Here is a 26,557-nt window from a genome sequence, read left to right on the forward strand (position 1 = left end):
CATTTTAAAATATATATATATTTTGAGATAAGGTCTTACTCACTCAGGCTGGAGTGAAGTGGTGCAATCACAGCTCACAGCAGCCTCCACTTTGAGGGCTCAATTGGTCCTCTTGCCTCAGCCTCCCAAGTAGCTGAGACTACAGACATACACCACCATGCCTGGATAATTTTCCCACTTTTTGTAGAGATGAGGGTCTTGCTATGTTGCTCAGGCTGGTCTTGCACTTCTAGGCTTAAGTGATGCTCCTGCCTTGGCCTCCCAAAGCATTGGGATTCTAGCCATGAGCCACTGCACCTGGTCTAGTTTAACTTGAAAATTCTATGTAGGCATAAGATGCTTATGATTCTCCAATAAATACTATTAACTGTTTAAATACTACTTATTAATTATAAAATTAGATGAGGCAAACTTATTTGTGTCTTGGATAAGATAATTAAAACCTCTTAATTTTTCACTATAATTTATCTACATTATAAAATCTTTTCCCTGGAGGAAACGAATAACTTGATACACAGCAGATGCTTTCTTAGATACTAGGAGCTATAAAAAAAATAGCAAAAAAAAATGCATGCAGCCATATTCATACTCTAAGGCAAAGTCATTTGAGTGTGAAATGGAAGTTAAAATTTTATAGTTTTGCATTGTCAAGTTTTTAAATTCAATTTCCTTTAATGTAACTTACTAGATAAGAGTCCAATTTACCCAAATGTTTATTCTCTGGCAGAAAGGTTTGAATTAATCTAGGAGAAAGTCAATGATGGCATTCTTTATTTAAAAAGGAGAGCTGAAAATTTACCTAAGAGAACCTAACAATTCACGCATGTGAACCACCCATATCTGTTCTGTACTTTTCTCTGGTTAGCTGTCTCCTAAAATGCACGCCGGTTATAACAATTCAAAATGATTAGCTTACAGATGTTCATGTCTCCAGTCCCCTGGTTTCCACATATGTGGCTTCACTGTTTCTAAAAGGTGACTCGAAGTACTCGGCTTTAATTGTATTTGCTGATTCAGACACACAGAGGGACTCACTGGAAGTTGCAACTCTGGAAAGATTCAAGAGAGCAGAACACAGTTATTGTATTGTTTCTTTTTGGAATAGCTTTGAAAATAGAGTATGCTGTGTTAAACTGCAGGGTACATGAGAAATATGCAACCATATTTCTCCCCATTCTGAATCAAAATTAGATCCACTAAGTATGAATGCATATTTAGAGAGGACTTGTTTGCCATATGTTCTCTTACTACAGAGGAGGAAAACAATTGTAATAATTGATTTCATTTTCTTGCTCAGAAGGGAAGGTAGGTATAATGTCTCTAACTGTCCAACACCAAGCTTATCTAACCTCCATGATGGATGCATTCTCAATGAGGCGGTGGTGGTTGCAGGGGTAGACTTTTGTTTGTGATGAGAATATTACATAGAAAACTTGAGCTAATTTCCTGACAATACAATGCTCATATACTAAAGTTTATTATGCCTTGTGACCTTGGGAACCTCAACAACAGTGCTTTATTGTCTTATAAAATATTAATTATTGGGTTTTAAGGTATATAAAAATAAAGAACAATAATAATGATTTAAGAACACTCATATTGATATGCTTAAAACTAAAGGTATTGCATATACATGATTACAGAAATCAAATATTACAGAAACCTAACAAATGAGCAGAAAAAGCATCCTCCAATCCACTACCATCTAGAACCTCTTCCCACCAAAAACCAATGCTTACATATTGACTTTTAAAATCTGGATAAGCACATTGGGTCAGATGCATCTGTTTCTTTAATGTAAAAGTTGATGTAATTAATATAAACATCAGTGTATCTACATGAACCTATATATGTAGGTATTTCTGTTTTTTTATTTATCCCAAAGAGATGTTATAATAATATATGTATGGCTTATTTACCTACTAACCCATCCTAGCCTCCTTTCCATACCAGCATATTCAGAGTTATTTCATACATACCTCTTAATAGCTTAGGGTGCTTCATTAAATAAATATATATTTGATTTAGCCATTCTCTATTCTTGTGCATTTAGATTATTTTTCTAATGTTTTTCTTTTAGCATCTCAAAAGTACTGCAATGAATACTCTTATATACCTATTATGGTGTACTTTTACAACTTTGTCTAGTGGCAGATTCTTATTGGATGTGAAATTGCCAGGTCAATGGTAAACACACTGCAAATTTGTTAGACATGACCAGATTGCCTCCCGAAATGATTGCTCCAATTTTCACTCTCTCCAACAGTTTTTCAAAGTTGTTTTCTGACTTCCAGGTCACAGTACTTTATTTTTTAATTATATAATTTATCTAGCTCTCAAAATGGAACAAAGCCTTTAAATTATTTTTCCCCTTTGTGCACATTTCATCAATATAACATAGTCTAATTTAAAACACTTCATACTTTTAAGTAAAAGTCAGCAGGAGTCAAGCTGTTCAACGTATTCCCATATCTTATTATTTAGCACAGTGTGATCTTGCTCTAAAAATGATAGCTTATTTGTAAGTTTCCCCTTTTAATGAAGTTCTAATACATCATAATAAAGGGAATATTCAAACGGCTTTGGTTTTGGAGATGATGAATGAACAGCCATTAAGTTAAGTTCTTTTCTTGGAAATCACAACTTTTAAAAAGTTTAAATGTTTATGTAATCCTTTAAATTTGTGGTAAGAAAATACATGTTCTTAACTAAAATTTTACTAAATAGAATTATGTTTTCAGAGTTTATTACTAGGAAAAGTTTTGCTTCTCCAAAGAGCTGATTTGGAAGCTTCTTTTGCATGGTATGAGAAAAGTATAATTTACTTTGATTTCCCTTTTACCTTGCTGCCAAAAAGCACAGCACAGTTCAAGCCCAAGCACAGTTGATGTTAAAGAAGCTAGACATATTAAGTGTTTTGCCAAGGTAGTATCTCAGTGGTTTTGAGGAAGTTGTCAAAAAAAACATGTCAAAAGAATAAACAATTTTATGTCACATTTTTCTGGTTTAGCTCAAGGGAAGCCATACATGGAACTGAAGGGGCCCAACACAGGAACTGCCAAGAAGATGTCAAATTTCCACATGAATCCCTGAAACTGTCATCAGACAATGGAACTGAATATTGAGCAAAATAACTTTACCTTTATTTTTATATTTATACATATATCAATACATTCTAGGCTTCCTATTATATTATTCCAAGCTTGGAAGTTACCTTTTATTATTCTAAAAGAAACAACAACAACAACAACAAAAAACTCTATAATGAGCTGTCGCCTGACATCTAAAACTATTCTCATTTGACTTGATTATAGCCACAACTTAGAAATAAGCTAAATTCATATCTTTAAAAGCTGAGAATGCATTTTATGGAATTTTATAAATAATTGTGTAAACATTTCAGTGTCCTAGGCTACCATTTAACAGATAAAGTTATGTCTGGAGCACTGCTTCTTGTTTCTTTCATCTGGCATAGCCATCAAGGGCTGTCTCAACAGTCCAGTCTAATTCATTTATTATCCCAATTCCCTTCTCCATGGGCCAACCGACACACTCAAAGAGCCTAGAAATCTCCTACAAACAGTGCTCAAACTACCTTTTGTTTTTGGACGGGATTTGGGTGATGAGGCTATATGACACACACAGTCTTCCAAGTAGCCTATATTTGTTAACATATAATTGTTAAAAATGTTATAGTAACTCAATATGGAATACCTAGTATGAATCTTTAGGGCTTTCCTGCCCCACAGTATGAGGATTGAATGGATAATAGATTACAATGTGAAATACCGTATGGTTAATAGTGCCGTACTTTCATTTACTGGCTACTCTTAGCTTATTTTAGAGAGCACTGAAGCCTCTAACTTTGTGATCAGTAAAATTTACCCAGAGTAAAAGTGAACAATTTGTAGGGATGCATGAAATCTGCTATTCAATAACTTTTAATATCTGGTTGGCTAGATACTGTCTGCTTATGGGGAAGAAGTATTATGAAAATGATGATTAAACCAGAACTTTCATTTGGGGTCTTGTCAATCAACAATTAATAGGCCTGTGACATTGTCAGGAAGCCTTCTAAAATCCAGAACGTAATTCCCATGAATCTTCTAAACTTCCTATATCACTGAACACTATACTACACTAAAATAAGGGCTCAGGAAATATTTGAAATATTTGTTCTAACAATGAACTTGTTTTGGAGGGTTAAGCAAATCAATGGTTAAAGAACAAAATCACATTGCAATACATTAAAAACATTTTATTTGGTTACTTCTTTCCCTTGTATGTGGCATATGAGTATATGCAACATAGTCAAATATTAAACACTGAAAAAAACACTTGTACTGGCAAAGATTAGCTGCCAAATTTATATTACATTTGATTTAATGTTTTGCCTTATACCTAATAATGAATAGGGAGGTAATAATAAAAATATAATTATATTTCATAGATGTTTGAATATTATCTTGTATTTTCATATTAGAAAACTAGATTTAGCCAGCATTTTCTTGTTTTAAAATTCTCAGTGAAGATAAAGGCCTTACTTAATAATTAGCAATTAGTTTTGAGATTAGAAGTGTAAATGAGTACCATTTATGAGTGCATTAATCGTTTCTCCTGCCTGAGGGCATTGATAAGTCTTAGAACTTAGCCTGCAGGTATAAAACCTCTGCAAATATAAACTCAGAACTTTCACATACAGCAAATAGAAACTAATATAAACACAAACGGAAGTCACAGTCAGGAAATCACTCTATCAGTCAGGGCCCCAGAAGACAGCAGAGTAAAAGGAGTAACTGAAGAGACTATTAACCAAGAGACTATTGAAGAAAGGACTGTTAACAAACACATGGGTATAGTTCAGGAAAATCAAAAAGCTCCACAGGGCTGACAAAATGGGAAGCTTTTACCACACTTAGCCCAGGGAGGAGAAGCTTCCAGAACCAGGCAAAGGCACTGTTATAGGAAAGGCCATTAAGAAAGACCATGGCTACAGGTAGAGGAACATAGCCACTTTCAAGCCAGGATTCAGAAAGGAGGAGCCAGGGAACAAATATTTCCAAATTATTTCCTCCTGTGCTCAATCTCTCACTAGGTACTAGGGGATAAGGACACTCTGTGGATGCAGTCTGTAGAGGATGGCTCCCTGGAGAAGGGTGTAGAATGAATCTGCATGGCAAATAGAGAATATTCAGCACAAACTCTACACAGTACTTGGTAAATACAAGTTTTGGCCATAGTATTCTTAGTAGCCACATGTCCTACAAACAACTCTATGTGTACACGTGTGTGTGTACGTGTGTGTGTGTGTGTGTGTGTGTGTACAGAAAAAGGGAGCAGTATTAGTTTTGATTTCAAATAAGAGCATTTAGATGTGGCAGCAGGGGATAGTATAGGTTGAGCCACATAAAATTGACTTTTGTTAGGTTAAAAAAAATCATTGACTATTGATCAAATATCAGCAATTTCATAATATTCAACCTAATATTTTTTTCCTGTATCCTGGTGATTACGGGGGGAAGAAAGAAACAGTGACTAAACATACTACTGTGAAAAACAGTTCCAGTGGCTAGAATGTCTGTGGGTAGAAACAGTAAAAAAGGGACTTTGGAATCACTCAATGAGTGTTTGGCTTATGCTTTGAAAAACATAGAAGCCTAGTCTAAGTTCTGCCAGTTGCTAGAAGAGAAAAAATCTTCAGCTCTAATCTATTTACTCTTTGTATGATGATGAAGAAGTCTGGCAGCAAGGTGACTGAAAGAATAGGTAGATTGTATCTAAGGTCCATTGTAATCTTCAATCTCTGTGATCTTAGATGCAAAGTTATGATTTTTATGTATGCTATCAATGGCTTAATGGAGAAGATGGTAAGTGGCCAGGGTCCAAGCACCAGGGCTGAAATGTGGTCCCTCTGTGAACTTGCCACGTTCTGGTAATTGTGCATGCTCCACAGGGTCAACCAAATGCAGCTTTATTTGAGTGACGCTCAATAAGCCTCATGGAAATAGACTGTAGCTGAACAAGCTCCTACCGCCTAACTAGTATTTGGGGAGAATCGACCACCCTTTTACCTCTTAAGCAGTGTATAAAATGGTGATAAAACATATCCCAAGGTAGAGTCAAGGTTACAAGCTTCATCATTCATTGGCAGTTGAAGGGAAGGGTTATTTTGAGTGTATCAAAGGGTATTCTCAGTTCACTAGACTATAAGCTCCATGATTGCAGAGATTCTGTTTTTGTTTTGTTTTGTTTTGTTTTCTCAATTGAATGACTAGTGCCAAGCACAGCCTGGCACTTAATATAGGATCTCAGATAAATCTATACTTAATAAATGAACTCCAGTTTCTTCTTACCCAAGTAACAAGTTATGTGCAGAAATGAAAAGAGTAAACAAGACAACTGCTGAGTAGCTTTACTGGAGTTGTACAATGGAAACTTATTGTTCAGACCTAGGAAATGTGTATAACATGGTGGGGATTGGTTTTCTCTCTCTACTACAATGTGGGGTTAGGTTGGCCCAATAATATGTATATAAGAAGAGGTTGCAACAATGGCACCAAGGCAGCCCCAGGAAGCGTTCCACAGCTCGGAGATTAACTGTCTAAGGCCAAGAGGCCTAATACCGGCAAAGTCCCCCGAAACCCACAGTGAGCATGGGAAAGCATAGGAGAAAATGTCACCAGCAGACAGCCAAGAGGAAGGCTACTCCTTACGGGGATATTGAAATAGTGAAGGATTTGGGGGCCTAGGGTTCATCTGTTTCAACAAATAGCCTAAACTTGGGCCCAAGAAGAAATGGGGGAAACCAATACACACGCATATTCTAATTTGTGCAGCACATTATAAATAGTTGCTAAATAATATTTTCCAAAAATATTTTATAAGCAATATTATAAATATTTATTTTAAAAATGCGAATTCCCATTTATTAATACGTGCCTATTCATAAGTATAATCATGAGTGAATCTTTGCTTTTCTAAATTCAGTCTCATTATCTGGAAAATTAGAATAAGAAAAATAGTAATAATAAGAACTTACCTCATGTGGATGCTGACAGAATTAAATATGAAGCTCCCTTCAAGTGCTTTGCACAGCATTTGATTTATATTATATGCTCAAAAAGTGTTACACAGTTACTGCTATTAAATATTATATTATATACTGCTATTAAATATTACCGCTATTAAATATATTATATATTATATTAATCATATATCATATATTATATAACATATTATAGTAATAAAATAAATATTATATATTATTATATTAGATATTCATATATATTATATGAATATCTAATATCTAATATGATATTCATATATGATATACTATATATTATAAATATACTTAATATATTATAATTATATAAATATAAATCCTAATTTATGTAGTTATTTATAAATTATATAAATTATAAAATTATATAATTTATATAATTATATAAATTATAAAATTATATAATTTATATAATTATATAATTATAATATATTAAATATATTTATTTATATAATAAATATAATTAACTTATATAAATACATTTACTATATTATAATTATATATATTAATATATATATTTTTTTCTGAGACAGAGTCTCTCTCTGTCACCAGGCTGGAGTGTAGTGGTGCAATCTTGGCTCACTGCCACCTCTGCCTCCCAGGTTTAACCGATTCTTTTGCCTCAGCCTCCCAGGTAGCTGGGACTATAGGCGTGCACCACCACATCCAGCTAATTTTTGTATTTTTAGTAGAGACGAAGTTTCACCATGTTGGTCAGGATGGTCTCAATCTCTTGACCTTGTTGTGATCTGCCCCCCTCAGTCTCCCAAAGTGCTGGGATTACATACACGAGCCACTGTGCCTGGCCAGATTTTTTTTTTTTATAATCTAGAAATTCTGTTTCTAACTTTAGAAATTTCAAAGCGTAGCTACAATATTACTCCTTTTGAGTTTAACACTAAGAGGTTCCCACCACTACAACTATCAGATAAAAGCTAATTCATTAAATCCTCTTATGGCATTCTTAAACATCTGGTATTTGACATTAGTCTTTTTAAAACAAGTCAAAAATAAAACACAGTATCTTTAGTTATGAATGGCCTGTAAAGACACACTGTATTTTTAGTGACCTTCCTCAAATTTAGCATTGCAGTATCCCAGGAAAGCAATTCATTTCTTGTTCAGTTTCAGTTATTTAAAGGAATTCTGTACTAGGTTTCTATGGATGGAGTAAACCTAGGACTGAGTCAGTTACTGCAATATTTAAGTCTGTTCCTCCACATTTTGTTCAGAGAGAGACTTCTTTGCAAGCAACCAACACAAATTAAAACAAAATAGCTCGTGGTCAACAGATTTATGATACCTAGACAAAACTCCGTCAACTATTTCAGACCTACACTTGAGTTTAATAATGTAATTTGGAGATCCATATACTCTGAATACATTGCTTCCTTTTTTTTTTTTGAGACAGAGTCTTGCTCTGTCATTCAGGCTGGAGTGCAGTGGTATGATCTTGGCTCACTACAACATCTGCCTCTCGGGTTCAAGAGATTCCTGTGTCTCAGCATCTTGAGTAGCTGGGATTATGGCACCCACCACCATGCCTGGCTAATTTTTGTATTTTTAGTAGAGATGGGGTTTCACCATGTTGGCCAGGCTACTCTCGAACTCCTGACCTCAGGTGATCTGCCCTCCTTGGCCTCCCAAAGTACTGGGATTATAGGTGTGAGCCACCGTGCCTGCCTTAAACACATCGATTCTTTAATAAATTATTACTTTTACTTTATGCAAATAGAGTTGACCAGAATATCTTTGAGAGAATGGATATGCCAAGCACACAAAGGTATTATTAGTACAGAATTCTAGCCTTAAGTTAGGCAACTCATAATTCATTTATCAAGATCTGACATTATTACTACCTGTGTGACTTTGATAACAATATTTTATTCTCTATGGTTTCAGAATATCTTTCATGTGATATTTTCATATCAGGGCACATCAAACCACCAATACAAACTGCTAGTATTTTTATACAGTACTCTTTGGTGGAAAAACAGTAACTTTCACTTTGTTACAGGAAATGAAATGCAGTCTGTGTCCCAGTGGAAGTGGAGTAACAATTTGACCATGAAAATGACCAGAGCAATGACACAGCAATGTGCTGTAAAGGGGTAGTCATTGTATGAAATTTCCACCAACAAACCAATCAATCATATGTTTATTGAGCACTCAGTAAAAGCAAGCCATGAATGCTCTTCTTTCTGTTCTTTTTCAGTGGAAGTGTCAAAGTCATGCAATTCTACAGAAACAATTTTCCCCATAGACTGGCGTATGTTTTGACCATGACAACATAACAACCTTGATTCTGCTCATTCTCCTCGGTTACAAAAGCCGTGTCTAGACTACTACTTCAATTTTCTTGCCCTGTGATTTTGCTGCAATGACCAAACATGAAAGATTGTTTTATTACTTTATGGCAGCTTAATTTTCTTTGATGCTTTTCTGCATGAATTTTCCAGGGGAAATGCAAAATTTTTTTTTTTTTTTTTTTTTTTGAGACGGAGTTTCGCTCTTGTTACCCAGGCTGGAGTGCAATGGCGCGATCTCGGCTCACCGCAACCTCCGCCTCCTGGGTTCAGGCAATTCTCCTGCCTCAGCCTCCTGAGTAGCTGGGATTACAGGCACGTGCCACCATGCCCAGCTAATTTTTTGTAGCTTTAGTAGAGACGGGGTTTCACCATGTTGACCAGGATGGTCTTGATCTCTTGACCTTGTGATCCGCCCGCCTCGGCCTCCCAAAGTGCTGGGATTACAGGCTTGAGCCACCGCACCCGGCCGCAAAATTTTTTAAAAAGAAAAATGCTTGACTACTGCAGCAAGACAAAAGGTGAGTAATTTAGTATAAATTAATGAGCATCATTAATAACAATTAAAAACACAACCTCTGAAAATATTAATACATAGAGTGAAACAAATATGATAATAGAATGGCAGCCTAAACCCACCCACTGTGAAAATAAGTTTATCACTTTATTAATAGTAAATTTTTTCCTCAGGAACATTTTCTGGAGTAACTATCAGGTATTATTAAAATAATTTAAGTCAGAATAATAACTTACTAGAACTCTATAACAATGATTCCAAATTATTTATATATATATATATATATATATATATATATATATATATGAAAGTTAATTCTTATTTAAATGTAACGCACAAACACTAGGAGTCATTGCTCCTATTTAAATGAAACCATGTGTTAACGTATCTTTTACTTAACGGCAACCTCACAGGCAAATGTAGCTTTCAATTTTTACCAGGTATTTTTGGTATAATAAAATGTACACAACATTCTTGTCAATTTACCTGTACTTCTATGTTATTTAAAAGTAAACATATTATATATGAACTAAGTACATATTTAAAAATCAGGATTTTTATAATATCTAACTCTCAAAGGGAGGTCAGAATATAGACCATGGAGGGGCAAGAGCCACTGGCCAAAATGAAATCTCATGAGGGTTAGAGTTCCAAAGGCCAGAAATAGGTCAAGAACATGGACATGTGTCAGAAAAGATGTTCCATTAGGATTACTGAAGAATTTTGCCTTAAAGTTCTTTCCCTCCAGTTGCTCAGAGATGTGATTGGATCCTGAGGGGTTCAGGTTTGGCTGAGTGACATATAACACAAGAGTTCACACCTCATAGATGAAGACCCAGGGGCACAAGTCAGGAGCCAGGCAGAACCTGAGAAGAGTTTCAGAAATGGTGTCTCAATTCTCAGCCTTAGCTAGTTATGCCCCTCATCAGCCATGTACATCTGACTAACTTATATCTTGCATATGACTAAAGACATCCAATCAATTGAGCCAAGAGGGGAAGGGCCTTCCTATCTGAGGTGCTAAATAATTGCTGGTCTTTAAAGATATTAATGAGATGATTAAAGTTTCAAATTACTTTTTTGCCTATTTTTGTCCAGATTTTAACCTTTGACATTAACCTGTTTTTTTTTTCAGGTAGAATTTAAACCACGACTTTACATTCAAATGACTATTTCTATAAGGATATTCTTCCAAGTTTTCTGTAATCATCTCTCATCATTTGTGCTGGCAAGATGCTTTCACCACATATATGAATATACATATGTATGAATTATTTTTCACAAATTTAACGTACGGTAAATCAGGCTTCAGGGTTTTGACATCACCACGTCGTGTCAATTAACACCACTTGTTTGCATGGCCCTGTATAGCAATCCTAGACCGGAACTTTCTGTTTTAAACGGCTAGATACCTTTAGAATAGGTGGATGGTGGATAAGAAGTCATTTATATCTTGCTATTTCTTACAAAATATACTAAAGTATCTTAGAGAAAACAATTTTGTGCCACTCAATAATGTCACAGTCATTTTCAGCAAATTAGGGATGTGTAGTCCTTGCTTTAAAAATCCTGTGAGCTTGAACTCTTTGTCATATTTTGGCTGTGCAGACCAGCCAGTGAAAGCTGAATTTAAAAGCTCAAAGTGTAAGTAGTAGAGAGAATTCAAGCTAGCTTTAAGTCAAAATGGGAAATTATTGGATAACAGTAAAAAAAAAAATGTCAAAATACAGATCCCCCTCTTTCTTCCCCTTTAGGAAAGAAGGATACAGACTACTTTGGGAACTAAGTCTTTATTATGTTGTTTGAAGTACTGGGAAATAATAAAATGATTTATTAATCTATATCAGTTTGTTGGAGAGAGAAGAGCAGACAAAGAGACCAATGAAGAGAGATGCTGGGTGGGCTAGTGTTTTGATGAGCTAGAGGGAGTTGCTTAGAAGGAGAAGAGGGCTATAAAAACTTAATTTGGCAGACATTTTTGCATTGAGGATGGCTAATTCCCCTTTTGCTGTCTTTTTGTTTGCACTCTCCCTCCCCCCATCAAAAAAAAAAAAACTATATTAAAATTTCCAACTCCTATTCAAGACTTTGGGAATCAGATCTGTTGGTGGGTAGAGAAGAGATTTGCTGTTTTAATTTGTTTGTTTATTTACTTGCTTAACACAACATAATGCTAACTCTCTAAAGGGGTGATTTCTGCCTAGGTCCCCTGCTATGCCTGGCTTAAGCCCTCATGGCTGGGGTCAGGTTCCCTTGCCTGAGTTGGCCTCTGGGGCCAGGCAGTGAAGAGTGGTGGTCATTGGTAGCAAAGCAAAATCAGATTTAGAGAAAAAGTGCATGAAGTTTCTATCAGGAGAGAGGGTAAACTCAATAGTGTTCATTCAATTTCATGGATCTGGAGTGAAAAGTGGCAAAAGTTCATGGCCGCCATTATCCATCAAATGTTTTGCAATTCAGGTTTTCAGCACTGTGCTTCAAAACCACTCACCTCGTTTCCAACTTGCAGTGACTGCCACTTTCTTGGAGAATGCTGCTGTTAACTCAGCATTTTCTTCTATCCCTGAATCTGGCTTTTCCCACCCAAATCACTTGAAAAATTTACAGTATCTACTAGTCCCAGGAGCTTAAGTTGACATTTGGGCACATGTTTCTGACTAGATACTTTCAAAATCAACATAAGACTCAAGTATTTTTTTGTTTTCTTTCCAGTTTTGCTTTCCCTGGTGTGCCATATTCTACATAATTGAGGGCATTTTTTTTTTATCGACAAATAGCTTAAAATGTTGTTTCAAAGGCTTTTAAACAACAACATACTCTATTAAAATCTGTCCATTAGGTAAGGTTTCCCTTAATTAAAAATTCTGAGTATACATTTCTCATTTTGCTCTTGGCACAACACATGTGTAGATTTACCAATAAATCATGTAATTGGAAACATTTAGGTACCTTTTTGTGGGTGGTATCTTTGCTTTTTATAGCCTGCTATGAATACAGTTGAAAGTTATTTCCCTTAAATGACACAAAACTATTCTAAAATTGGCTGTTGGACTGACCTACACGAGACTGAGGGAAGGAATCTAGAAACAGAAACATTACAAAATACTGAACTGAAGAAGACAGATTAAGCATTACCTTTCTACTCAACCATGTCATCTTCCTCCCTTTCTTCTTAGTTCTGTATTTGGATTCAAAGTAAACCTTCCTGCTTCTGTGATATTTGAATCACAAGGATATAAATAGTTATGGCTTTATATTTGAAGGATAAATGCAGCTCTGTATCCACACTCTGTTCAGGAGAAATATTTTAGGTTCAGTTGGGACATTGTTAAAACCCAGGAATACTAAACACACCATCGCAAGTCCCAAAATAGGAAAAGGTAGAACGTACAACTATTTTTTTATTGTTGTTCTTTTAAACCTTATCATCAATAAGAGACGACAAAATACTATTTGGTTATTATTTATCAGCGTAATGCAGTTTTAGTGTGAAACTAATCCATGTTCAATGAGAAGTCTACTGTGCCTGCCCTTGACTGGCAGAACTGTCAGTGAGGGTTAAGAGTAAGGAATCTCTCCTACAGAAAAAAGAAGTAGATAGCAAGAGAAGCCCAAAGAGACCAGGCTGATAAAAGAGAAAGGCACCTTTTTGTATGCTGTTCTTATATTCCATGGGCTCCACTTCCACTCCAGGTTTTAGGTCAAAAGCTAAAACAATACTAAAACATTTTTTGCAAGTTATCTGTGAGAGGTTGAGACTATAATATTACATACAAGAGAAAAACTAATAAAATAAAAAAGGATTTTGCCTATTGAAGTGAAAAAATCCGATTTATTTTTGACTTATTCAGGCTTTGGAAAACACAAAGGGATGGCAGGCACTGGGCAGAACAGTGATTGGTACAATGGGATATGCACCAGCAGTTTCAGTTTCAGCAGCAGCAGGAGGGGAAGCAGGTACAGCAGGAGGGGAAGCAGGTACAGCATGAATCTCAGTGTTCCTGATCCTGCACATGGCACCTCAGCACAGACACGGGCAGCTGCAGCAACAGGACATATTCCACGTTGAGTCAGGGGCAGAGTGCCTTTGTGGGCATGAGCAGTGGTGTACAGCAGCAGCAGATGGCCACAGGGGACTCTGGCAGAAGTGGACTAAACGGTGAATAGTTGTAACAAGTATAAGAGGATCATACTTGTGAATACATAGGAAATGCCCTCTGAGACAAAGGGAGCATTTGGGGTCATCACAATGATGAGCAATTCTACTTAAATTTAGTGGATTAAGGCCCCAAATAGATTTGTGCCTTGTACACAAATAAGGAATGCACTGGTAAGTATAAAGTCTAACATCTGTTTAAATGGTCAGGCATTTATTCTCATTTATACCACAACAGCTGTTACTATGCTGAGTATCACCCTGTGCAATAACACATTGTCTCTTGTCCCACATCACTTTTGAATGTCTCTGTGGACACTGATGTGGATGAAAAGCCTTACTCATTTTAATCAGTTTTATTATACACTGAATTTTGCAGAAATGAAATTTCATGGCCAAGCAAAAGGAACACTAAGCTTTGCTTTATTTGTAGCTTTCTTAAGAGTTGCTTACGTTTTGGAAAGGCACATCACTGATAGCAATGTGAGCTATGGAATCTTAGTTAACCACACTAATTTGAATTTGTAGCTGTCACATTCAGGGTTACTCTAAAGAGTGGAAGCATCTGACTACTTCATTACATCCTATGGTGTCATCATGCATAAACATTTACATATTGAAATCCATGTTGTTACATTACAGATTACTTTCACCTTAATTTTCCTGTATAATATAGTTAAGATATTATATTGGTTTGTTAAAATTATGTGGATAGGTGAGTTATAGATATTTCATTCTGGATCAACCAGGTGTCAATAAATACATACCTATTATCAAAAGAGAATTTGGGGTCTGATAGGAATGACAGAATTGCTTTATGATGACTCAGTAGTCGTTAGTAACAGGATGTTAAGGGGAAGGGGCCTGAAAATAGCAAATGTAGGCAGAGGCAAAGAAATATTTTTGTAATGATTTTAGAATCCAAGTTCTATTTCCAGGTTAGCAAGTCTTAAAAACATGGCTCTCACCAAACTAGATTAAAGTTGTAGCTACTAATTATAGACTAATAGACCTGGAGATACTTATTGAAAGAACAATCATAAGACTCAGCATTTGTGAGGTGCTCACCCTGTGCATTGTTCCAAGTATCTGAAATGTATTAACTCATTCTGTCCTCTTAGCAACCCTAGGAGACAGAGTCCTGATCATCCCGACATTGTAGACAGAAGGCTGAAGCACAGACTACGGTCGTACCACCCTGAATGTGCTCGATATCATCTGATCTTGGAAGCTAAGCAGGGCCGGGGCTGGTTAGTACTTAGAGGGGAGAACACTGAAGCACAGAGAAGGTACAACTTGCCCAAGAACACTGTGTTATCAAGTGGTCAGGACAGGATTTACACATATGCAGCCTGGCTCCATCTGTACCTCCCCACTATCCTCCAGAACCTGAGCAATCAGGTCAAAGCAGTTACTCATTCTGAAAACTATTTTCAAGAACCATTAATTCCACAGAAATCATATATTTCCCATAAAACATAATTTGGCTCTACCTGTATTCATTAATTAACATTCCCAGATTGGTGCTATACAAACCAGTTTGGCAGCACAGTCAGTGAATTCTAAAGACCTCCCTCCCAAGACCAGAAGAACAGCTTCCAAAAACCAGGAACACGAATTCTTGGCCCTTCCAAGTGTCCCACAGGGGAGGAGGTCACTGTTATTCTGGAGGCCCAGACCTAATGCTGATGTCTACACCCATATCTGACTCATCACGAATCCCAGGCATAAGACTGCACTGTGAGGTTTGCATTGGTAAATTTTCTATGCTGCAGATGGTCTGAGGAGCTGAGTCTGGCATAGGCACTTCAGAAAAGGGGTAACAGAATAATGGGCAAGGAGGTCCCTCAAGAAGGAGCGTGCCAGTGAGAGCTGAGGACTGGAGCTCCTGACTCTTCCAGGGCTGGTCAGTCCATCTGCTGTTGAGTGCCCTATAAAAACACTAAGACAAAGCAAGACAAAGACAGACAATCTTTTGCCTTCAGCAAATTCACTTAACTTCTGCTTATGCATAAATATAATTATAAATAAGAAATTTTAAAATCATTTTAGTTGATGAAAGAATAATAATAGAGTAGGTAAATTCAGATTTCATGAGGCCTAGCTGTAACGATTTTCTTTAAATAGCTCCTTTCTTATTTTCTTATTTATAAGACAGACTGAAAATACAGTATAGTGGTTCAAGTTTATCATAAAGGTATAGCATAGTGCTTTAGCTTTGGATATGCTGCTTTATAGCTGTGTAGCCCAGAGGTTCCTGAAGCCTTCCTTTACTCATCTAAAAAAGGCATGAACATATCTATCCTATAGATGATTATCCTATAGATGGTTAAAAGAAGGAAGTATCAAAAGTACCTGACAGTGTCCGACATAGAAGTTAAAAACTTAATGTCATCTCCTGCTATTATTTTAGGGTAATCTATCTATAAAATAATTCTGCAGCATAAAATCATAAGGCCCACCATAATTATCTATAAAACAAACAAAAACCAAGTACTAATTATGTTTTTTGACTACCTACAACCTCTATGTTGTACTTCCTTGCCTATTTCTTTCTACATCAGAATGCCTCAAAAAAGCACATTATATATTCTTGTGGCAGCTTTATATTGAGGTAGAAAACAGAAAACCTCATTCAATTTCTTCCTGCAAATCAATCCGTGGATACCCAGAGTCACATAGACATAATCTCTTATATATTACTCTCATAGATTCATAATACATATTCTTTTATAAAGCATTTTTACAAGAACCCCATAAGAAAAGAATGGCCAGTTTAATTATTTCCATTTTACAAGTCTAGAAAAGAAGCCCAAATGGACCACGGACTTTTCGCAGAGTCACGTAACTATATGTAGCAGATAGGTGGAACTGGAATTAGGTTGCCGCAGGCCTGGGCCCTAGGATTCCTGATTTCTGCCATCACTGTAAATTCTTATCAGAACATACACGCATATGTTCTCATAGATGCTCAGAAACAGGTGAGGTAAAATGAGCCATGAAAAGGCCCTCTCAGCTAATGTGGAAGAATTACCTGCTATAAAGGGTTAAATGAAGGAAATATATAAAGTGACTGACACAGCGTTTGACATTGATAAGTTAAATTAATGTTATCTCTTATTATTTTAGGGTAACATCTATAAAATAATCCTGCAGCATAAATTATAAAGCCCACCATAGTTATTTATAAAATAAGCTAAAATAGAGTAATAATTATGCTTATTTACTGTACTCCATCTCTAAGTTGCACTTACTTGCCTATTTTTCTAAAGCAGAGTGCCTCCTTTTGGGCATAAGTTGGCATTCTCAAATGCAACACATTTGCTTGTGAAATGAGTATCGACACGGGGGTTGCACTGCTGCTCTAACCCTGTGATGTTAATTAAAGTTACGCAGAAGGCAAAGTCCCGTATTTCACCATTAGATGGTGCTAAAAGAAGTTGAAAGAAAATGGCCTTAAAAGTTATTGATGCAATGAATCACAGGATTTGAATGGGGTTTTCTACATAATAGAGTTCATGCTTCTCCCCAGACAGGAGCACACCCAACCCATCAAAGAGCAAAACATCTCACAGAGCTACTCCATTTATTCAGTTAATTATACTTCTGCCAAGATATGCTCCTTTCTAACCACAACTTCAAATGCAAATGAAAGCTTCTAAGATTCTATTAAGGAAAATGAATGTAATGCACTTTGCTTATAGTTTGCTGCAACTCTCATTTTGGGTCTTTATAAATATATTTTTCAACAGGATGTGTCAGATTGGAAGAGACTAAATGCCTGTTACAATGCATTGATCCTAATAATATTAATTATTATCATTTAAATGAAAAGTAAGTTTAAGAGACTAGTCATCATGAGTCATCCATGAATAACATGTTGTACAGCATACAATTTATGGAGGTTTGTGCATTTCAGCTAATGCATCACTTTAGTGGGCTTTTATTTGCTAATATTGATGATATGTTACAAATCAAAAGTCAATGCATAGCCCTGGACTTCTGTGAAAATAAATGAAAACAGCCTTGAGCACTGCAAACTTGCTAACACTGTTTTTCTTTTATAACACTTGTAAGTTTCTTGTTGTTCAATATCTATATCTACTTCCAGAAGGAACTGAAAGAGTAATTGTCTTGAAGTTCAACATACAATATCCCCCAACACCAAACTCTTTCTCTCCCTTTCAATCTCTTTCTCTCTGGATATATGTATGTGTGTGTAAAATGGACAGATTTTTAAAATGACAGTATAATATAGTTCTCTTTCACTTACTGGATTTATTCATAAAGTAGGTATGTACATTTTAGGGTAAATTTTTACCACCTCAGCAGCTAAATCCTGAAACTTGATTGTGCTCTACACTTTTAACCTGGTTCTTGTAATCCCCCGGCAGAGCCCCTGATGGCTTCAAAATAAAATGTTTGACCACTTCTGCAAAAAACTTCTCATCTATTTTGAAGCAAGCAGTGTGTTCTAGACATCTGATTCAGATTTCAAATAAACTCCTAATATTTCTGTTGCAAGCATAGCAGCTCAGGAAGAATTTATATGGGGCAGTCATATCACAGTCACTGGGCAGTGTATTTGTTGAGGAAGATGCAAACAATTGCAGTATACTTTATTTTATAATATACTTTATTTTCTCAGACTATATGCTGAGACATGGAATATGTCTACACATAACTAAGTATAAACTATCGATTAATAAACTCAGGCTAGATGAACAGGATAACCAAATCTGCAAAGTAAAAATATGGTATACTCAGTGTTTATTATGTAATGCAAAATAAATCCAGTGTCAATTGCTTAAAGTTTGCTTGTTAGTACGCTATTTTGGTATTACACAGATACAATGCTAAGCATCTATGTTTACCATCTACGTGAGCAAATGGGCCTGCTGGAGAGATTTAAATCACAAAAGTGAGTATCTTTCTTTTTACTTCTTCCTTTTTGGTCTATTGAAAATCAGAATTAATTGTCAGAATCCTACAAATTATCAATCTGCTACCCAATGTTGCCCATAATATCTGGCGGCATTTGGTATAAGATGACAAATTTTACTCTCTAAGTAAAATAGATAAATATCTATACAGAACAACATAGGTATAGAAGTCACAAACCAGAAATGTAAAAATTTACCAAATCAGCTCAGCACTGGGGGCTTTGAAATTTACTATACCAAAAAGCAGAGATATTATTCAGCTTTCTCAGCCAGTCAGTCTTTTGTACAACTTCAGAGATGCCAGCAAACTGGCAAATGTTTTCTAGAAAATGGACTTTTAAACTGGCCTTATGCCAAATATAAAGCTACGAGCAACACAGGAGCAAGAGACATCTTTGGCTCAGTGAGTTTGATGCAGCTTTTGCAAGACAAAGAAGCAAGCATGCACAGACAGGCAATTCTACATATAGACCAGCAGATGGGCACTTGAGTAGCCACTGGGCAGTATCAGAGTTCTTGGTGCTGAAAGAAAGAAAAGATTAGTATTTTACTTTAAATGATTTTACTTTAAAATGATTTTGAAGGGACTATATCTGCCTAAGAATTCCATGGGCTTTACCATAAGCAGTCAACAAACATGTATCAAACGCCTCTACTAATACACGTCTGTTGATTTTGTCCAGAATCTCTTTCTTCTTTGGGGATCTGTTCTCCCCTTTCCGTGTGATATCATGAATCTGCCACTCACAGTCTCCTGTCTTCTCCACCCATCCCTGGCTGCTATGAGCTGAACTGTGTTCCTCTCCCATATTTATATGTTTAAGTCCTAACCTCCAGAACCTGGGAATATTGCTGTATCTGAAGTTAAGGCCTTTAAAGAGGTAATTAAGATGAAATGAAGTCACTTGGGTATGCCCTAATCCAATACGGCTGATGTCCTGAGGAGAACAGGATACAGACATAGGCTTGCACATAAAGAAAAGGACATATGAGAATATCGAAAGAAGGCAGTCATCCGCAAGTCAAAGAGAGGCCCCAGAAGAAAGCAGCTCTGCTGACACCTCATCTTAGACTTCCAGCCTCCAGAACTGTGGAAACAAAATTTACTTAGTTTAAGCCACCCAGTCTGTGGTATTCGTGATGGCAGCCCTAGCAAACTAATATACTGCCCACGGGAGCAACCTCAGCTCAACTATTCACAGGAGATATTCTCCTGGTCAGTGTTGAGCAGGGTTGGCTGATGACACGTGTTGGTCTCTCAATTTGGAGGTGAAAGAGAATTGGCTACATTTCTGAACTGGGAGTACCTGGCAGCCATCTTCCCCATCATGTGAAGAAAGTCAATCTGCAGAAAGAGAGAATGAGGCCAACATACAGAAATAGTGAGGATACATGCAATTCAAGCATAAAATGATCAGGTTTTCAACTAGTATGTCAAAAATAGAAGTCTTTTATTTATTTATTTATTTATTTTGAGACAAGATCTCATTATGTTGGCCAAGCTAGTCTGGAACTCCTGGCCTCAAGCAGCCGTCTTGCCTCAGCCTCCCCGGTAGGTAGGATGACAAGTACATGCTACTGCTGCACCTGCTAGAAGACTCATTTATTCAAAACTAAGAACTGTTCCACAAAAATGTAATGCTTCACTAAGAATTAAAAACTCATAAAGTAGTATGAAGTAAAAAGTAAGAAGCAAAAAATCTTAAAGTACTGAACAAAAGAGTACAAAAAAAGAAAAACGAAGTGAGGATGGTAAATTGTAATTACTTCTGAGGATACTGTATACCTGAAAGTGAGGTATAAAAACTACTTTAAAAATAATAATTTGATTACATAAAAATTTTAAACCTATGTGAGCCTAGAAATACCATAACCCAAGGTAAAAGACATGCATATATTTACATTTAAAAATAATATGTTTGCATATATGTAAGTGTATCTATTTCAAAACAAAGAAAGTTGTTAATATACATTTTAAATACATATTGTATAAATAGCAAAATATATAAAATATATTAATACATATATATAATGCATACATTATTAAGCCTACTTTCTTATTATTTTTAACACAACAATATGGTTGGAACATTTTTATAATATTAAATGTAGATATCCATCAGTATAATGTCTTCACAGTTTCCCACTGATAAATGTGTAATAATTTGTTCACACTTGAATTATGTACCATTCTAGTATGTAAAAATTGCACATGAATGGGAAAGGTATGTAATTTCACTAAATTCATTTTTTTGCTTTCTTTTTGTCCCTCTGTATTTTCTTTCTTTCTTTTTTTTTTTTTTTTTTTTCTTGTGACAGAGTGATACTCTGTCTCAAGGTGTCAGGCTGGAGTGCAGTGGCTCGATCTCGGCTCACTGCAACCTCCACCTCCAGGGTTCAAGCAATTCTCCTGCCTCAGCCTCCAGAGTAGCTGGGACTACAGGCGTGTGCCACCACGCCCAGCTAATATTTTTGTGTTTTTACTAGAGACGGGGTTTCACCATGTTGGCCAAGATGGTCTTGATCTCTTGACCTCGTGATCCACCTGCCTCGGGCTCCCAAAGTGCTGGGATTACAGGCGTGAGCCACTGCGCCCGGCTCCCTCTGTATTTTTCTATTCTTTTCATATGGAATGTGTCTTACTGTTTAATAAAGGTATAAAGTGAAAGCTGAAAGGAAAAAAATGCATATTAAATCATTTTTAAAATTTGACTTCCATTTTCATTAACTTTCTGCCCATGGATGGCCAGAAACCTAAACAGGATACAGAAAGGAAAAAGAAGAACATTTCTACTAAGTTTCATTCTTAATAAATAGAGAGACTTACAAAAAAGTGGGGGTGGAAAATATACTCACCCCTACTGACTGCTGTTAACTCAATCTATTCTAGAGTTCCTTATCTGAAGTCATTATTTTCAGACTGAACACTCCCAAGTTTCATGGGAGATGGGGTGGTGTCAAGGAGGAGTCTTCAGGAGCCATCAGGAGGAAGGGAAAAAAGAGGGCAAAGGGGAGGGTAAAGGGAAGAGAATCCTACTCTTTATCATAGTCATTCTATTTCTTTGTTGGTCATATGGGACTCCTATTTTTTTTTTTTAAGTTTAGATCTTTAAAAAGATCCACCAATATTTGCTGTGATCTAGATCAATGTTCTTTTTGATTTAGGTTTTTCTGGCTATATATCATACACCCTCACTTTTTCTTTACAAGATCCATGGAGAAGAAAAGCTAAAGCTTGATAGTCAGCAAGGAATAGCAGATTCATTCCCTTTTCCCCGAATACAGAACCGTTGCCATGAAGACACTGCTGAGAGAGCTAATCTATGAGAAGTACTGAAACATCACTGGATAAGAAGAGAGAAAAAACTCTCACCACTGTCTTTATATTCCATCCTCTGGCAGTCAGCACTCAGCTTCTCCTCAAATGAAAGGTGAACAAATACTTAAAGATTTAGGTTGAAATGTACAAAACTATGAGTCTGCCTGAAAAAAAATACTTGATCATCTCTAGATCATATGCATAATGATCAACCAACCATGTGAGAAAGGGTCAAACCTGTCCTTTTAGACAGGAGTAACAGTTTTTCGGCTACAATGGTAACCACACAGAAATTGATCCTATATTATGAAACGCATTGCTACGTTTCTACCTAGTTTATGAATAATATTATAACTAGTTCTCTAGTTCTTTCACACATGTAGACAGCTTCTTATTTAAAATGGGTACTTATGTCTTGCAGGAGTGAGGACTTGTATTTTTGACTTCTCCTACCCTTGTTCTCTGCCCCATAGCATCAGCTCAATATTGAGTTCATAACGCATAAGTAGAGAAATCAGTCCAGGCATTGCCAAAACTCTCTGATGATTGGCAGAGCTCTCCTTCCATAACTCTGACCCCCATCATTAGCATGTTCCATTCAAAATTATTAGAGTGGCCATTATATATTAGGGACTATGACCATGTACTGAATTTGAGAAGTGAAAAAATAAAGTCCCACTCTCAGGGCGTCTCAGTCTTTGTGGGGAGACAAACACATACACAAATACAGCTGCCTCTTGAATAACATGGGTTTGAACTGTGTGGGTCCACTAACACGCAGATTGTTTTTTCGATAAATAGGATTGGGAAAAATTTTTGGAAATTTGCAATAATTTAAAAGAAACCTCATAGGTGAACCACACAGCCAAGTAATATTTTAAAAATGCAGAAAAGGTTAGTCATGTTATGAAAATGTAAAATATATGTAGATTTCAGTATATTTTATCACTTACTACCATGCAATGTACACAAATCTTATAAAAAGTTAAAATTTATTGGTGGGTGGATCACCTGAGGTCAGGAGTACGAGACCAGCCTGACCAATATGGTGAAACCCTGTCTCTACTAAAAATTCAAAAATTAGCAGGGCATGGTGGCACGTGCCTGTAATCCCAGCTACTTGGGAGGCTGAGACAGGAGAATTGCTTGAACCTGGGAGGCAGAAGTTGCAGTGAGCCGAGATAATGTCACTGCACTCCAGTCTGGGTGACAGAGCAAGACTCTGTCTCAAAAAAAAAAAATTATAAAAACTTATACACACAAACATATAGAAACAATGCATGGGACAGTAGAGAGAAATGTAAACAAATATAAAAATGCAGTATTAAATCATAACTGCATAAAATCAGCAGTAGTATACACCATACTACTGTCATAATTTTGTCCCCATCTCCTGTTGCTACTGCAGTGAGCACAAGTATCTCCTGTATTTGATTAAAATGCCTTTTGATGCTAATCACCTTCTTCTGAGCAGTTTGTCAGACGAGTAAACTGTGTATTGCAGTAAAAACTAAAAAAGCACCCTGTTGTTCTTGTGTATTTCTCCTCATGCTTAATGCAATGCTGTAACCTTGAATTACACTGTGGGACTCATACAAATACCACTAGTAATGCTGAAAATGCTCCCAAGAAATAGCCAAAAGCCATGATGTTACAAGAAAATGTGGAATTCCTTAATATGTACCATAGATTGAGGTCTGTGGCTGCAGTTGCCCACCATTTCAAGATAAATAAGCCCAGCATAGGGACCATGGTGAACAAAAGAAAATAAAATTCATAAAGCCATCACTGTAGCTACACAAGCAGGTGTGAAAACATTGCACGTTTTGGGGAACACCTTTCATCGTATTGAAAATGCAGCTTTTATGTGAGTGTAGGATTGCTAAAAGAAAGGCATGCTTGCAGACTCTAATGTGATTCAAGAGAAAGCAAAGTCATTATATGACAACTTAAAGCAAGAGAAAGGTAAACTATCTAAAGCTGAGATTTTAACGCTAGCAAAGGATGGCTTAATAATTTCAAAAAGAGGTTTAGCTTAAAAAATGTCAGGGTAACAGGAGAAGCATTTTCTGCCAACCAAGAGGTAACAGACGATTTCCTGGACACCATTAAGAAAGTCATTGAGGAGAAAGGATATCTGCCTGAACAGGTTTTTAATGCAGATGAAGGTACCCTCTTAAAAAAAAAAAAGTCACAAAGGAAATATACTAGTAAGGAAGCAAAGTCAGCACTAGGATTTAGGGGTAGGCTAACTCAATGCTTTTGTGCAAGTGCAGTTGGGTTTAAGATCAGGTCTGTCCTTATAAAGCTTCTAACCCCTGAGCCTTGATGGGCAAAGATAAATGCTAGCTGCCAGACTTTTGTCTATACAACAAGGCCTGGACAAGAACCCCTTCTCTGGATTTGTTCCATCGCTTTGTTCCTAAAGTCAGAAAGTATCTTGCCAGTAAGAGACTGCCTTTTAAAGTTCTTTTCTCATTGGCCAATGACCCTGATCACACAGAGCCCCATAAGCTGTACACTTTGAAGGCATCAAAGTGGTCTACTTGCCCTCAAATACAATATCTCTAATTCAGTGTCCAAATCAGGGAGTCATAGGATCTTTAGGGCTCATTATACACAGTACTATACAGAAAGGATTGTCACTGCTATGGAAGAGAACTCCAACAGAGAGAACATCATGAAAATCTGGAAGGATCACACCATTGAAGATGACATAGTTGCTATAGAAAAATCTATGAAAACCATCAGCCCAAAAGAATAAATTCCTGCTGGAGAAAACTGTACCAATGGTGTACATGGCTTTACATAATTTATGAGAGAGTCAGTCAAGGAAATTGGGAAAGAATTTGTGGATTTGGCAGAAAAAAAAAAGTAAGCAGTGAAGGGCTTCAAGATATGGATCTTGGAGAAATTCAAGAGCAGATAGATACCATAACAGAGGAATTAACAAAATACAACTTGAATCATTCATAATTTCATGGAGATGAGTCCTTCCAAACCAGTGCCAGATCATGAGGAAGAAGATGTAGAAGAAGCAGTGCCAGAAAACAAGTTGACATTAGACAATCTGGGAAAAGCGTTTGCATTACACAAGCTGGCTTTCGACTTCTTTTACAACATGAATCCTTCTACGATATGGGCACTGAAGCTAAAGTAAACTGTAGAAGAAGGATGTGTGTTGTGAAGAAATATTTTTAGAGAAATGAAAAAGCAAAAAAATAAGTCATACAGAAATTATGATATATTTTGTAAAGTTACACTGAATGTGCCTGCCTCTGCCTCCTCTTCCACCTTCTCTACCACCTTTGCCTGTGCCTCCCCAAGACAGCAGAAACAAACCCTCCTCTTTTTCCACCTCCTCAGTCTACTCAGCATGAAGATGATGAGGATGAAGGCCTTCATAATGATCCACTTCCACTTAAAAAACAGTGAATGTATTTTATCTTTCTTATGGTTTTCTTTTTCTTTTTTTTTCATAAAGAAAAAGATTTAATGGACTCACAGTTCCACATGGCTGGGGACGCCTCACAATCATGGCGGAAAGTGAAGGGCAGGTCTTACATGGTGGCAAGCAAGAGAGAATGAGAGCCAAGTAAAAGGGGAAACCCCTTATAAAACCATCAGATCTCATGAGACTTATTCACTACTATGAGAACAATATGGGGGAAAATGCCCCCATGATTCAATTTTCTCCTACTGGGTCCCTCCCACAACATGTCAGAATTATGGGAGCTATAAATCAAGATGAGATTTGGGTGGGAACACAGCCAAACCATATCACCTGGGATATGGGCAGAGCTCCTACAGTGCTATAATCTTTTTTTTTTTTAATTGCATTTTAGGTTTTGGGGTACATATGAAGAACATGCATGATTGTTGCACAGGTACACACATGACACTGTGATTTGCTGCCTTCCTCCCCATCACCTGTATCTGGCATTTCTCCCCACGCTATCTCTCCCCAGCTCCCCACCCCCGCTGTCCCTCCCCTATTTCCCACCCCCGACAAAACTTAGTGTGTGATGCTCCCCTCCCTGTGTCCATGTGTTCTCATTGTTCAACACCCACCTATGAGTGTCCCTACAAAGGACATGAACTCATCGTTTTTTGATGGCTGCATAATATTCCATGGTGTATATGTGCCACATTTTCCCTGTCCAGTCTATCATCAACGGGCATTTTGGTTTGTTCCAGGTCTTTGCTATTGTGAACAGTGCTGAAATGAACATTCGTGTGCATGTGTCCTTATAGTAGAA

At 36.6% G+C, this 26,557-nt stretch overlaps 1 protein-coding gene across 1 annotated transcript in view; it reads right to left on the reverse strand.

Annotated features, from left to right (window-relative positions):
* The window catches only part of CPED1 (cadherin like and PC-esterase domain containing 1), a 306,287-nt gene that overhangs the window by 190,317 nt on the left and 89,413 nt on the right, over positions 1-26,557 (reverse strand). The window contains exon 7 of the mRNA XM_032276171.1: positions 917-1,049. Coding sequence (XP_032132062.1) covers positions 917-1,049 — 133 coding nt within the window. The remainder of the gene's footprint in view (positions 1-916; positions 1,050-26,557) is intronic.

Source organism: Sapajus apella, unplaced genomic scaffold (genome assembly GCF_009761245.1).
Source record: "Sapajus apella isolate SASKATOON/1434 unplaced genomic scaffold, GSC_monkey_1.0 scaffold7, whole genome shotgun sequence".
In the NCBI taxonomy this organism is placed as follows: Eukaryota; Metazoa; Chordata; class Mammalia; order Primates; family Cebidae; genus Sapajus; species Sapajus apella.